Genomic DNA, 15,598 nt, shown 5'->3' on the forward strand with positions numbered 1-15,598 from the left:
GAGTTCAAAATAAGTAAAACAAAGTAAAGACAACACATTGTCAAGGCAACTGATTGACATTCATATAGATATTTCAGTGTTTATGAATAAAAATGCAGCTTGTCTTAGTGGTTTGTTGTTATACTGTATAGTACTATATCATATTGTATAAGTGTAATAACTTTGCTGGGATGTTACAGGATATAAGTAGTTTTCCTTTAAGGTTACCATTATACAGCACAATAATGACTCTACAATGCTAAATACAAAATAAAATAAAACTATATCATTCTGACATAATGTAGTTAAGAAAAGGATATTAGCTGAAAAATGTGGTCTTTTTGATGCCAGTCATTTTCTGTTTCCAATCAAGCTCAGCAAGCTCATCCCTGGAATAAACATTCATTCACCGCTTGTTTGCTGAAGTTTGACCCCTCCGAGTCTTCGTAGCGTGGGAGGAAAAGTCGCAGCGCGGTTGGTTGTTTGTGTATGAGCGCTATTTCGCGGGAGATTAGCTAGCGAGAGCCCCACTGCTGACAACACGGACCATAACGTTTACTAATTCTTTTTATTATTATTGTAACGCAATGAGTTTGTGGGTTGACAAATATCGACCGACTTCTCTCGGGAAACTCGACTTTCACAAAGAGCAAGCGGCTCAACTGAAGAACCTGGTAAGAAGAGAAACACCTGTGTGCATGCTAACTGGCTAGCTTTAGCAGCAGACAAGTTTGGTTAGCTACGTTTGGTTTTGTTTAAAGCTGTCATTTGCTTGTATTATGTGCATCACCAGATTTAAGATAGCTTGTTTGAGATTGCAGTGTTTAACAGAGAGGATTTTACCTACAAACACGGTAATTTAAATTAAACGACTGCTCACCGCACATGAACCCATAGTTTCCAACAGTTTTAGCTTGTATTACAAATTAGTTTGTGTACGTACACGTCACGTATAAGTGTTGGGAACGTTTTTAATCATGAGTAGATGCTACATTGTCACCTGAATGAAAATAATACATCTTTAATAGGTTTTTGATATGTATTATTCCCATGAAGAGTAGTAACTCAAATAAAAACTCTTATATATATAAATATATAACTATTTATTCATGTATTTGTCATTCTGTGAGTCTGAACTTTACTACTACATAAGCAGGCGATGTGATGGCACCATTTCACAATCCAAGCATCTCTTTCTGCATTATGTCTTAAAGAAGGAACATGTCTGTCATGGTCATATCTGTGTACAGGGTTGTGTGTTTATTCCTAGAACTGTAATCTCAAGCCTCTTATGAATACTTGTCCCAGGTTCAATGTGGTGACTTTCCACACTTGCTGGTATACGGTCCGTCTGGTGCAGGAAAGAAGACCCGCATCATGTGTCTGCTAAGGGAGCTGTATGGAGCTGGAGTGGAGAAGCTCCGCATAGAGCACCAGACCATTGTGGTGAGAAGGAGAATAATAGCCAAAGTCACTAGGTTATGAGATATATATGTATGTGTATGTGTGGGTGTGTGACGGGACCCTGGTGGTCCTCCAGAGGCTGGTGCCTAGGAGTTTTTATAAAGTCAATTGTAATGCAACTTTCTGGTTGCTTTTTTGGACTACAGGCTCCATCAAAGAAGAAAATCGAGATCAACACAATTGCCAGCAACTACCACTTAGAGGTCAATCCAAGGTAAATTTATAGAAAAGAGAACCATTTAATTACACCCGTTTTTCTCTACCATTCTTGTCCACAGTATTTTAGAGAATTGTATTTTTGTCTCCCCTGTAGTTACTGCAAACATAAACCACGTTGTGTTCTGAGTCTTAAGTATTTTCTGTTCTTTGGTACAGTGACGCAGGAAACCAGGATCGTGTGGTGATTCAAGAGCTGATTAAAACTGTGGCTCAATCCCAGCAAATCCAGTCCAGTACTCAGAGAGAATTTAAAGGTAAATGAGTCAAACATCCTCCTGTGACAGTTTAACTTATGAAAGGCAATGGATGTTTCACAGCAGTTGTGTTAATGAAATGTCCCAAGAATGTATTTCCGAACTCTTGTTTTTTTTTTTTTTGTGAACTGCTTTCTGTTTATACTAACAGCCTGTGTCCCACATGTAATAATTGGAAAACCCCTCTTCTTAGTGGTGTTGCTTACAGAAGTGGACAGACTCACAAAGGACGCTCAGCATGCTTTGCGTCGGACTATGGAAAAGTACATGGCCACTTGCCGCCTCATCCTCTGCTCCACGTCCACCTCCAAAGTCATCGATCCAATACGGAGCCGTTGTCTAGCTGTCAGAGTTCCTCTGCCGAGCTCAGAAGAGGTAAGAGGCAGGTGGTGTGGTATTAGAGCACAATTTCTGTTAACCTTTTTTAAGCTTATGGATTTTAGGAATAACTTAACTGACATTAAAGAGGATAGTTCCACCTTTATCGTATTTGTATGAGTGATCTCCTGGTTTCCAGGTCTGCAGTGTTTTAACATCGGTCTGTAAAAAGGAGGGTCTGGTGCTGCCACCTGAGCTGGCCAAAAAAATCAGTGACAAGTCTGGTCGGAACCTCCGTAAAGCCCTCCTGATGTGTGAGGCCTGCAGAGTGCAGCAGTGAGTTGTGACCAATTTCACATTTCCCATGGAGCAAATATAAAGAAAACACATTTGCTTATTTAAGCTGTGATAATGTTCTCCAGGTATCCATTTTCAGTGGACCAGGAAGTACCAGAGACAGACTGGGAGGTCTATCTGAGAGAAACAGCTAATGCCATAGTGAGTCAGCAGACTCCTCAGAGGTATGAGAGAAAAATATCAAGACAGGAGGTTTACTTGGTTCCGTTAAAGATAGAAGATATTCTAATCCTAATTCCCTACCTGTGTCTGTTCCAGGTTATTGGAGGTTCGGGCCAGACTGTACGAGCTGCTGACTCACTGCATCCCTCCTGACATCATCATGAAGGTATCATTTCCAACACTTGACAGATGCATCACAAGAGCGGAAGTCAATTTTAAATAAATAAATCTTAATTTTCCTTGTTTTATCATCTGACAGGGTCTGGTAAAAGAATTGCTGAATAACTGTGATGGCCAGCTGAAGGCAGAGGTGGCCCACATGGCAGCCTTCTATGAACACAGACTACAGCTGGGCAACAAAGCCATCTACCACCTGGAGGCGTTCACAGCCAAGTTTATGGCCATCTACAAGAAGTTTATGGAAGATGGACTGGATGCAATGATGTTTTGAGTAGAATTGAATACTTGTGAGAGTTCACAAGGTCCCATGATAACAACCCCAACAAGGATTTCCTTGAACAGATTTACTTGCATACTTTGTCAGATTTTAGCAAAAGTTTACAGGAGAACGAGTGAGAGACTGAAAAGAGATTGAGAGCAAATCTAAACTGCTCTTCTAGTCTAAACCACAGAAAAGGTTGAATAAATGATTTGTACTAAAACTGTTCTGACACATTACAATAAATTGCTGTTTGTATAAGATATCACTAAAGATATCACCAAATATAGTTTATTACCGCGAGAAGACAGAATCCTTTGCATAGCACTTAATATGTAGCAGAGCTCTTTTTAAGCATCAGCTAAACTCTGCCCATCATGTGACACAGCTAAAAGGAGGGAAATGACAGATGTTTTGCAGCAGGTTTGAGGCAGATGCAGAGCATGTGTTAAGTATAATTTTGCGATATGAACACTAAAAACACATGAACATATATTACAAAAAAAACGAAAGTATGAATCACATCCAACAATGAAACAGAGGAAAAAGCCATCTTCCTCCCTGATCTGATCTTGTGCACCCTTGTCAAAACCTGGTAAAAATAATTCACATCAGTCTTTGAGAAGATAATGCCCTAGTCCTTCATGTTTGTTACTTCCTGACACAGCCCCACACAAATCTCAAATATCTGCAGTTTCACTTGAAACTAATTTATGTGCATCATAGTCCTGTGCTGTTTACTGCTCGTTTGAAAGGGAAATGGGCAACGTTGTCTTAGAAAACATTTAACAGTTTCTAACTCAGATCTGATAAAATCTAAATTTTCATTAAATCTAAACAGAAAAAGTTCAAATTTAACTATGAAATCCAAACTGCTGAGTCTCCACTGAGTGATTCATTATCAGTCATGAAACATCAGTAACACTCCTTGTGTCTCTTGGCTGTGTAGTAAATGATGAGGCCCAGAGTGATCAGCACCCCAGAACCTACCAGCGTCAAGAAGCCCACCACAGGCCTCTTGACCAGAACCTGGCAGCCCAGGCAGGGTTGTGGCACAGTGGGACACTGCTGAGGAGCAGCTCCTTGAATGGGAAAGCCATTGTGTTGGATGATGTTCTGGTAGTTAGAGAGAGAGGACTTGATGATGACCTCTTCATGGACTTGGCCATACAAGCCAAACCCTGGGTCCCTTTGGTCGTTCAGGGCGTAAGCAAAGTATCCCCTCAGGTTTACACCGTCTAGTGTGTACGCTGTGGATGGAGGAGGAAAAGCATGTGATACGTTAAATATTTATTTTCATGATCTTATTTGTCATGCAGAAGTAATTGTAATATCTGGAGATTGTTGCCATCACAAGTGCTGCGGTGTAATCCAGTATGTTTTCTATAAAAAGAAACCATTAAGTGTAGCGTGTATCTGTTGGTATTTGCAAATATGTGTACCCTGAGTCAGCTGACTATTCAGGGGTCACTGACTTAAATATGGTTAATAATTAAGTTCCACAGAGACCAGTAAGGGGGAAAAGTTAGTCATCTCCAATGGACTAATCCCATATAAATTTAGCAATAGAAATCTTGTATCAGTCCTATATAATGCCATCCACAACAGCTCAGTCTCACCTTTAAGTGCCTCATTAATATAGTTGTACAGGTAGTAAATTCTCAGGCTGTCTTTGAAGCGGGCCGGGTCTTCCTGGACTCCATTAGCCATTACATAGACAGATACATTACCATAGTGCTGCTTCACCTGACACAGCAAAACAAATGTCAGTTTCCATATGTTAGCAGTTTCTATCAAGGTTTATTACAGAGAAATGCAGTTTTTTTTTATCCATTTGGTATGAAACTGATGGAAGAAGCATAAAAACATTTATACAAGGTACCGTTTGGGTGGCTTACCATGTTTGAGCTCTACTTAATAAAAGAAACAATGCAATCTAAATAATGAATCTTACCCAGTTGAGCGCTTTCCTCAGACCCCAGGGCACAACAGGCCTCGGCGACATGATCCATGTGGTGTCTATCATGTGCTGGACCTCAAGCATCGCTATGTAGGTGTATCTGTACAGAATATCCATAGATAAAGACAATCCAATTATCTACCAGGAAGAATTCTGACCAGAGTTGGTGTTGAATGTTTCCATTTCTCAGTGTTTAATATGGCTTGTTTTAAAATAGAAAAAAAAAATTATCTTACGAGTCTTCCTTGGCATGAGTAACAAGCTTGGAGCTGAAGTGGCTAAGAGCAAAGAAGTCATATGTCCCTTTAACCAGCTGCTGGTCTTCCTCATTGAAAACTGGCAGGCTGTGGAAACAGAAAAGATGCTGCTTTAAACAAAAGACATGATAAAACAATAAGTACATAGTACAAGTTAGTAGATGTAGCATTAATCTATCCACTGTATGGGGTAAATAAAGGGTAAAACTGCAAGTGATATGAAATAAATCCCAATAGTCTGATTTAATACCATCAGATACTGTTGTCTTAGGGATACTCTGAATAATCCTAGCAGAAATTCAACCCCCTTGTTCTCTTTGCAAACACAAATATATCAATAATGACAGAGGCTACAGATCTGCATTGTTCAAAGCTAGGTTTATTCTACACCTGAAAAAGCTACTGTAATGACGTATGAATGAAGCATTTATACTCAAGCGAGTTGAGCTGACGCAGCCAGCTCCTCATTCCCTGAGGGTAGTCCCCGCTGCCAAAGATCGGCTCTGCAAACCAGCCGACGCAGAAGTCTAAAACCCTCTTAGCAGGCTCCACGTCTTCCCGGCTAAATGAGAACGCTGGCTCCACCCAGTCCATGTGCAGAGCCAGTGACACCTGAGGCAACACAAAACGTGGGGGCACAGATGATCATCCTACACCTTCCCACTGACTACATCTGCTGTAAAACCAGTCAGCTTTTAGATTTATCTACCTTTTCAAAGACATCAAGTCTGCTTGCTCTGTTCTGTTGTATATCATAATGCATTTTACTGCTACTGTGATATCAATAAGAAGAGTTTAGAATGAACAGAACAGCCAACATTAGCAAACATCGGAAACGCATGCTACAGATTAACGTTTCCATGTGAAACTATTTATGGAAACAGAAAAACATAAACTGATTCTTCAATATGTCTAAGAGGAAACTGTTGAATATTTGTGTAAGTACACCATTTAAGAGAAAATATATAAAATATGTACAGTAAAATCCATATAACTTAGGAAAAACACCACCTTGCTACTAACCTGTCCTCCCTGCAGATGTCTGAACTCCCGGTCATATGCATGCCAAGCCAGAGCGTGCGCCCGCAGCATCTGATGCCCCTCCTGGTAGCTCACCATCTCATCATTGGGCTCATTCAGCGTGATCCACATCTTCACATGGGCCCCCAGTTCTCTGTAGCAAAGCCTGGCATAGTCTGCAAAGGCCTCGGGAGTCTTCCTGAGAAAACAGTCAAAAATGCAGATTTTACTTGTTCGCTATGATGAGAGAAACGACGACAGCAGAGCTGAAAACATCCACTGATAAACTATTAACTGATACATATTGTGAATTATATTTAAACCCAAAAATATAGAGACAAAAAAAAGAGATATAGGCTTTTCAAATGTGAGCATATGGGGATTTTCTTAAGTTTTAGTCTAATGAACCAAATATCTTTAGCAAACTAGTACTCACTTCACACAAAGATTTGCATATCTAACCCATTTGGTAATAATTTTGTTGCACCATGTGCATTTTTTGGTAATGTAATTATGGTTGCAAATTAAGTTAGTAATACTAATATATAAGAAATAAAAGCGTGAAATATGAATACTGAGCTCACTATTTTATATGAGAAAAGATGCAGAACATACTGCATGTTTACATTTACATCAGATCAGTCAGTTTTAATAAATCCCATGAGACAGATGAATGTTTGCTAAGTCTGTCTGGAGCAGATTTCCTGGTTTGAATGGTCATAAAATAAGGAAATAAAACGAGCCTTGTGTCTGACCTGTTGAGCCACTTCCCGGTAGTGTCCAGCGGGGCCGGCAGGCTGCTGCGCTGGCGTGTGTGGTGCCACAGGGTGACCACAGGCGCGACATTGGCCTGCAGCAGCTGACGGGTGAAGCAGCGGTAGTATCCCAGCAGGGTGACGTTAGGATGAGCCACATCACCTGTTGGCACCAGAGCAGACCAGTTGAGGGAGAAGTGGAAGTGGTTTACCCCAACCTGCTGGATTTCATCCACCTAAAGACAGGAAGCACAAAAAGTATTTCAATAATTTAAAGAGACCCTCTTGGGTTGTCACTTCAAATTATGACTGTTATGGGATCAATTGTTGGCGTAATGGATAGATGGAAACCCACCTATCTCTTTAATTGGTAGAATTAATATTTTGAAAATGAATATACTTCCCAAACTGCTTTACTTGCTTCAAAACATCCATCTTCCTCTTCCTATACATTTAAAGCTTTTGATAAACTTCTTATGGAAAAATAAACGTCCCACACTATGCCTATCCCTCTTGTACCTATGATAGGGGGGGGGGCTTTAGTGTCCTAACCTCTTGTATTATAGGGCAGCCCAGTTAAGAAGCATTATATTTTATTTCACAAAGAACAACCATTCTTCCTGGAGTCAAAATCTCATTCTCTTCCTACTTGTATTCAGCTAGTTCTAAACCACTACAAAAACACTGCCAACCCCATCACCTGCAATATGATTAAAATCTGGTTTGAGTGTAAGAGACACCTTCATGATTCCTTTAATTTTTCCCACAATAGTCCAGTCTGAGGGAAAGGTGAAGCAGATTCCAGATTTAACATTTAGTTAGATAAGGGCATTCAGAGAATTCAGAACTTATATAGGTGATAATAGTATAAGTGATAATAAACTGATGTCATTTGAAGAACAAGTGAATATATAATATATATCTATAACACACAAATTCTAATTATTATTGGAGCATTCAGTAGATAATCCTCCCTACTTGTTGTTGGAGGAGTTTATTCTAAAGGATTGTACAAGAAAAGGCTTAAAATCTGAATTTTATGACTTATTAATGTGTGGGTCTCCTGAATCCTCAGAAGCTAAACTTAAAGCATTGAGATAGGATTTTCAGCAAGATTTTACATCTGACGAGTAGCAAGTTGCTTGTAACTTGAGGAAGGAAGAAAAGATCCTTTTAGATATACTCCTGCTGCAACCGGAACTGATGATCGGACTGTCATGGAAAAATATGTACTTACCAAATATTGCTAAGTGATTGAAGGAATGGTCTCGTTGTGTAGCTCTAGAAAAATAACTTTCTATATAAAAGGAAAACAAGAGCTCTTTTTAAAAAAAAATCAAGGACCTTTTATTAGTTTTATTAAACAAACAAATCTGGAAAGTCTGTTGGAACAGGAGAATGTGACCGAGGAGGATTGATGGATTTATATATTAGCAATGGGTTGCAGCCTCGCTGTTTGTGATCTGTATGAAGGGGTGAAAGATTTTTTACCATATGAGAATTTTTTTCCTCTCTTTTTTTGTTTTTTTCTTTGCTCTGATTTTAGCACTGATTACGGCTCATTTTTACTCTGGCATTGTTTCAAAAGGTTCTGCAACGTCACCAGGTTTATTTACAACTTTTCACCAACATCATGTATTGATGAGTCCGACCTGCACAAATCCTTCTCCAGCACATCCCAAAGATTCTCAGTGGCATTCAGGTCTGGACTCTGTGGTGGCCAATCCATGTGTGAAAATGATGTCTCACGCTCCCTGAACCTCTTTTACAATTTAAAGCTGATGAATCCTGGCATTGTCATCTTGGAAAATGCCCGTGCCATCAGGGAAGAAAAAATCCATCGATCCACAGCTCATTCTTTGAGCTGTAGCTGAACCAAGACCGAACCAACTACAGCAACCCTGATCACAGCACAGTGGGCACAGATGGCTGCATCACTTCATCTCTCTCTTCTTACCCTGATGCTCCCATCACTCTGGAACAAGGTAAATATGGACTCATCAGGCCACATGACCTTTCATTGCTCCAGAGTCCCGTCTTCATGCTCCTTAGCAAACTGAAGCCTTTTTCTCTGGTTAGCCTCACTGATTAGCGGTTTTCTTATGGCTACACAGCTGCTCAGTCCCAATCTCTTGAGTTCCCTTCGCATTGTGTGTGTGGAAATGCTCTTACTTTCACTATTAAACATATCTCCTTAGATGTTTTCTCTGCTTGATGTCAGTGATTCAACCCTTCTTAAACAGACTAACATATTTTCCACGACCATAGGACATCTTTCGACACAGTTGTTTAAGAAATTAGAAGCTACTCATTGCATCAGTTGGGGTTAAATAACTTCCCAACTGTAAGATAATTACCTATCAAGTAATTATAAAACAGGAGGCTCGTAGCTATTTGCTAAGTAAAATCCAGATGACAGTTTTGTTTTTTTTGTGGCCAGGCAGTGTATATGTAAGCACACATACTGTAAACATACAAATCAAAGACATTGTTGAAAATGGAAAAAAGAGTTGTTTTATAAAAGGTTGTGCTCATTTTGAATTTCAATAATACCTTATTTTGTAAGAATTTTATAAACTGAGATCAACTGAGATCAATGATTATGTTGTAGGATGTTTGTTTTTTTCTCTTAAATGACATTTATATTAATCATTGGTCATTCAATTGTTCTCATTTATTCTTCCTTCATATTAGTTATTTTTATGACTCATAATTGTTCTAGTCTCACTTGTACATTAGTTCATGGCCTAATATGACAGAGCCATGCTGTTGGATTACATGCACAATGTGGTTTGGCGTTATGTTGCTGAAAAAAGACACTGTGTTGTTTGCAACATAATTTACTCCAAAACCTGTACATACTGAACTGCATGCATGGCACCCATTCATGCAAGGTGCACTAATATACCTCTATAGAATGAGTGTGATAGTGAGTGAAAACATGGTCACTCACATCTTCCACCTGCAGAAGGGAAACATCCATTAGCTCTAAAAGGAGTTTTAAATTTTGATTAATCAGACTGTTACGTTTGCATCGTTTTTAAACCTTCCATCTTTACATTCAACTTTCCTGCAGATCACAAACTGGTATTTCCTGCACTCCAGATTGTTACTGACAAATGCATTGATTATAATATTATAATTATACAGATTATCATACTAAAATAGGATATTGAATTTGCATAATATTGTGGCTGCAATAATAATTTAACTCATGGACACTGCTTGTTGTCATTATTTTATAAATAAAGTTACAAAAATATCGAAATATTAAAGATGTCAATATTACAGAATGCAAAAAAAAAATCAATGTCGTAAGAAGATTTTTATCAACTGTATGCGGTTTTATCTATTTTTATCTTGAGAAAGTTGTTTGAAACGATTCCTCAGCCAAATCTGTTAGATTCAGAGGCAACATCTACATTCAGCATGAAAAGGATCAGCATCAAACTTAACCTGATATTATCTATGAAAAGTAGCTCAAATCAAACAAAAACCCAGTTTAGATAGATGGCAGACCGACCTGCTGCCGGATGGTGGCGTAATCAGCGCAGTGTGTGGCTCGGCGGGAGGGTGGCGGGCCGAGGACCTCTAGCTTAATCAGCTCACCATTGTTGGAGATGTTCCAGAGGTAAACACTGGGGTCCACAAACTGGGTGGGAGCTGTCTCCACCTGTGACATGAGGAAAAACAAACCAAAAACACACACTAGTGTAATCATGTGTTTGCTTTACCTTTGATCATACTCACTTATTACACACCACTGCAGATAAAAGCCAAATGGGACAAATCAATCACTACAGCTGGTTGTGAGCAGTGCAGCTCAGCAGACAGACCGTGTGAGTTCATGTGGTTTATGATTAAAAGAGGATCTGTTGTCATCCCCGTTTTTCACCTGGACTTTCACCATTAAAACTGCATGCTCATACCATACAGTAAACATGATTACAAGAGGAGGAAGGGAATTACAGACACTATTTTAAGACACTTTTCTTCCCCAATACTAAATAGAAATAAAATTCTAATAATGTGACTTAAAATATCTGTGGGTTATCTGTACAAGCTTTAATCAGCAGAAGGAAGACAATCTGATGTTTTAAAGTAGGAATAATCTAAAATACAAAAAGATATCCTTTCATAGAGTAAAAAAAAACTTCACACTTCATTGAACACCATAAAGTTAATATTTTCTCAAAGGCCTGTTTCCGGGATACCTATACCTCATCCGACTTATCTTCCCATTTATACAATCCTTCCCTCATGTCACTCCACACACACACATCTTCAGTACACATAACATTGTACACCCAAGGCACACCTGTATGGAGTTGGCTGATACACCCCAGGCAAAGTCACATGGGAAGAGTCCTTGTGCCGGTCTGTTCTCTGGAAGTTCTGGAAAACCATTTCTGTGGATAACGTTTCTGTAAAAATGATGACAAAAGAGGCCGGTGAAAAGAATTTTGAGAGATGAGTAATATCAAACTTATAAGAACACATTTTTATATATTTTATTGGACAAAGTCAAGATACTTCAACAAATGACATCACCGTGCACCCCAACACTAACCTGTAAAAGGTAGCAGATGTCTTCGGCTCCCTCTTCATGTCAGGAGTGTTGAAGTCAACATAGTACAGTCCACGCCGAATCCCGTATTCTCTGTGCCACTCGAAGCCATCAATCAGAGACCAGGCTGTGTATCCAATCACATTCACTCCATCTATGATGATTGCTGGGGTACAACCACATTTAGATGGATAAGTTCATGTAAAATGTGTTTTTTTGGTGCAGGTGTTGGGAAAACATACTCACATTTAAGTGTTTCGGCAATGAACCTCTTGAGGTAGTACATGTGTTTTGGATCTTTTGTCTTGGTGCTGCCAAGGACGTACCTGTGTGGAGCAGCAGTGTGTTTCAGCCCAGCAAACACCAGAGCAGTCTATGAACACAGGTTAGCATCACACATGTAGATTTGTCTGCATAGCATTCAAACCTACCAGTCGCTCTGCACCACAAAGATGGGTGGCTTATCATACTCCACGCTGATCCAGTAAAGCAGCATCCTCAGGTCCAGATCCTCCGTCTGCCCAAACTTCAGGCTGTCATTGATGAGCTGGAAGCTCAGGGTTGCTCCGTGAGACAGGGCAAAGAAGTCAGCTGTTCCTCTCACCTGCTCCCTCTCATCCTGGGTGAAGGAAGGTAGTCGCGAACCCAACCTTGCCTTCATGCACAGAGGGTAGTCTCCATCCGTGAACACCGGCCGGGCAAACCAGCCCAGGACATGGTCCAGGGAGCACTGGCACTCTTTCAGGCTTTCCAAGCGGGTGCGACTGGGCTTGATCCAGTGAGAGGCCAGTGCTATGGAGACCTTGCCATGTTGTCGGGGGCGATAGTGACTGTTGTAGAGATGCCACGCAGCTGCATGAGCCTGGAGGAGATAAAAAAGACAGATGATGGACAGAGGAAACAGAAAAGGGACAAGTTCTAAGATAACAGGAATAGAAGACCAGCTTGTGTTTGCAGGTCAGTACAGATCAGACAGTTACTGGTAATTTTTTGAACTATGAATACTTTTCTTGAAGATCCAAATTACATTATCCATCTCAGTAGCTGATATTACACCACCTGCTGCAAAAGTAAAATGTTTTTTACATCTTAATAACCCAAAATGTTTGATAATCAGAGAAGAAACCCCTTTAAAACACATGAATATTTAGGTGGTGACAGACAACATAATGTACTGTAAATCTATGCTCTGACACAAACCTTGAGGAGATTGTGTCCAACCCGGAAAGGGAGATCAGGGTCGTTCTTTATCCCGGGGGCGACCACTCCAGTGCCATATCCGTGTTGCGCCACAACAAACGGGTTATCAATGGTGATCCAGAACTTCACATCATCGCCAAACGTGTGGAAGCAGAAATCAGCGTAGTCCTTAAAGATCTCCACAAGCTCCAGGTTGCTCCAGCCCCCCATGCTCTGCTGGAGGTGGTCGGGCAGGTCCCAGTGATACAGTGTGACTACCGGCTGCACGTGGATCTGTTTCAGTCTCTCGATGAGGGTCCGGTAGTAATTTGTGCCGATTTCGTTGTAACTCCCGCGCGTGCCGTTGGGGAATATCCTAGACCAGGACAGAGAGAACCTGTAGTGGCTGACCCCGAGCTGTCTGATGGCTCGGATGTCTGCGTGGATGTTGTGATAGCTGTCGCTGCCCACGTCTCCCTTGGCCATGCGGTTCCCACCACGTGTAAAGGTGTCCCAGATGGAGAGTCCCTTGCCATCCTTTTCAAACGCCCCTTCTACCTGGTACGCCGCCGTGCCCACCGCCCATACAAAGTCCTTGGGGAAGGTATCATAGAGGAAAGCCTTGTCTCCTGGATAGGGCAGTTTCTCAAAGCGTCTCCACGTTCTCAAACCTGCATTGGGCTTTGCAGCCGCAGGGCTCAGGGCAAGCAATGTCAGAAGGGCAATCATGATTCCAGTTCCTACCCGGCCTTGGCTTTCCAGTTTGTTAAAGTGGTCTCCAGTTCACCATGCTTGGAAGCTTTCAGAAGCTAAACAGACGACTGCGGTGTGCAGCCAGCCAGCTGTGAACCCACCACACACGCCTCTCAAAATCTGTCAATTATTAGCCAAAGCACCTGACGCATGAAGGTCTCCCGGCACAGCATGATGTTAAGAGCCCCAAATGATCAATCGTTTACAAAACAGGAACACATCAGTAATAATCTAAGGGGTGAGGAAGAGGGGGGTTGCATGAAATAGGCTTTTTAACCAAATTTTATCATAAATTCACATTAGATGAGGGGACCCAGGTGCCAAACCTTTAATATGATCTCCCTAACTGCGACATTATGCTACATCCTCAGATGGCTGATAACCTCCAAACTAAATCTATGCAACATGTCAAAAACACTAAAAAACTGTCTACATTTCTCACGGGATCAGGTTCAGTCAGACTCTCACACAGGTTGAGGCTGCACCACGTTCACTTTACCTCCTTATCTCACTGCTTTCAGCTGGTTGCTTGGAGACTCAGGCCTTTCACTGCTGGCCATGTGTGAGTCAGGTTGGTAGTGTAAGGCTTGGTACCTGATAGAAAAATGCACATCACTAGACAGAGTTTTGATATAAATCCAATAGTAGTTTATATGTCTGAGTTTAAAGTAATGATTTTTTTAAAAGTTGTGAATAAATTCCAGTAAAGTATCAAATATGAATTTCTAGATATAAAATTAATCTTATAAATCAGCTGTCTGAGGAAAATAAAAGTTTGGACATATTATTGGAATGTAAAATCGAATGGATAATAAAAATAATAAGTTTGAGCACTAACATTGTTTACAAACTTTATAATGAACTGCACTTACAAGAAACATCAGTTTTTATCAAAATGGGACAAACTACCAACTTTAGTTCCCCATCAGGAAAATTAACACCTGGAAAAAGTTCATCATGTTTGCTATTACTGTCTCAATTTAAGTGCTTTATTAAAAAGTATGGCTATTTGCATCATCCCAATGATCTACCTTTAGTCACCGAACTATCTGGTCAGAACTCAGGTTCTCTGTTAAACCTCAAACTTTCCCAGCAGAAACCCAAATTAACAGCAGATGAAGTCAAACCAACAGAGAGAACCTTCTTGGGTAATCTACCTCTTTGTGGGACATATAAATACCAACACTACACACTGTGTGTGTGGATGCTGCTTCTTGGTGACTTTCAGGCTTAGTAGGAGTCATTAACGAGGACTGTGCCCATTTGCTGAATCTGCTTTGAAATGTAGCTACTTCATCCAATACAGGAAAACAGACTCACCTAGCAGACGAGCTTACAGATTACAAGCCCACTCAGGGATCACAACCAGAAGAACATGGAGCGTGGGTGTTTTTCCATTGAGCAGTGTGGCACTGGAAAGCTCACAACTCGTGTATGTGCATATGCAATGTGGAGCACTTTTACAATACAGGAAGAACGTTGAGAGCTGCCTGGCAGCCTGAAAGCACAGTGTGTGACTGAACCATCTGTACACATAGTAGATAACATAATCAGTGCTTATTCCATTAGTTTAGAAAGCAAGTCTATTGTTGATGTAAACATTTACAGAATTAAGCATCTAATTTTAGCTGGAAATTTTTCAATTCCGAAGTCTTTTGATAAGTTTAACTAGCAGGTTGTTATAAAGCATTAAGTGTGTGCTGAGTTGGTAAAAAGCAATACCTTTAATATGTCAGAAAGCTTTCCCTCTGCTTGGCTACAAGGTTCCACGGCTCCAACGCTGTCATCGCTCTTATTTTCTCTTTTTAGCCTAACGACAAATAAGTTGCATTACATACTTTTGAAGTAAGTCAGTGTCCTGCGTAACAGACTGTACGTAACCCAATCACCATGGCTGATCATGCAGGCAAGAACA

General features: G+C 40.5%; 2 protein-coding genes across 2 annotated transcripts; one reads left to right on the forward strand and one right to left on the reverse strand.

Moving 5' to 3' along the window:
- The first annotated feature begins 428 nt into the window (after nucleotides 1-428).
- Nucleotides 429-4,912, forward strand: rfc3 (replication factor C (activator 1) 3). Its single transcript, XM_042008223.1, has 9 exons — nucleotides 429-653; nucleotides 1,288-1,425; nucleotides 1,590-1,657; nucleotides 1,819-1,916; nucleotides 2,110-2,291; nucleotides 2,434-2,570; nucleotides 2,657-2,755; nucleotides 2,850-2,919; nucleotides 3,013-4,912. The coding sequence occupies exons 1-9, from the start codon at nucleotides 567-569 to the stop codon at nucleotides 3,202-3,204; spliced, it is 1,071 nt and encodes a 356-aa protein (XP_041864157.1). The 5' UTR covers nucleotides 429-566; the 3' UTR covers nucleotides 3,205-4,912.
- On the reverse strand, nucleotides 4,108-13,768 carry kl (klotho). Its single transcript, XM_042008222.1, has 13 exons — nucleotides 12,952-13,768; nucleotides 12,183-12,613; nucleotides 11,998-12,077; nucleotides 11,755-11,917; nucleotides 11,503-11,608; nucleotides 10,708-10,857; nucleotides 7,185-7,420; nucleotides 6,433-6,628; nucleotides 5,843-6,021; nucleotides 5,389-5,496; nucleotides 5,147-5,252; nucleotides 4,812-4,938; nucleotides 4,108-4,442 (listed from the first exon to the last, which is right to left on the reverse strand). The coding sequence occupies exons 1-13, from the start codon at nucleotides 13,657-13,659 to the stop codon at nucleotides 4,108-4,110; spliced, it is 2,925 nt and encodes a 974-aa protein (XP_041864156.1). The 5' UTR covers nucleotides 13,660-13,768.
- Nucleotides 13,769-15,598: the final 1,830 nt, after the last annotated feature.

Source organism: Melanotaenia boesemani, chromosome 15 (assembly GCF_017639745.1).
Source record: "Melanotaenia boesemani isolate fMelBoe1 chromosome 15, fMelBoe1.pri, whole genome shotgun sequence".
Lineage (NCBI taxonomy): Eukaryota > Metazoa > Chordata > Actinopteri > Atheriniformes > Melanotaeniidae > Melanotaenia > Melanotaenia boesemani.

Coding starts and splice junctions, on each gene's coding strand:
- rfc3 (XM_042008223.1), top strand. CDS start 567: ATGAGTTTGTGGGTTGACAAATATCGACCGACTTCTCTCGGGAAACTC. Junction 654..1,287: donor CGGCTCAACTGAAGAACCTG/GTAAGAAGAGAA, acceptor TACTTGTCCCAG/GTTCAATGTGGTGACTTTCC. Junction 2,756..2,849: donor AGTCAGCAGACTCCTCAGAG/GTATGAGAGAAA, acceptor TGTCTGTTCCAG/GTTATTGGAGGTTCGGGCCA.
- kl (XM_042008222.1), bottom strand. CDS start 13,659: ATGATTGCCCTTCTGACATTGCTTGCCCTGAGCCCTGCGGCTGCAAAG. Junction 11,918..11,997: donor CATTGCCGAAACACTTAAAT/GTGAGTATGTTT, acceptor GTTGTACCCCAG/CAATCATCATAGATGGAGTG. Junction 10,858..11,502: donor TATCAGCCAACTCCATACAG/GTGTGCCTTGGG, acceptor CTCATGTCACAG/GTGGAGACAGCTCCCACCCA.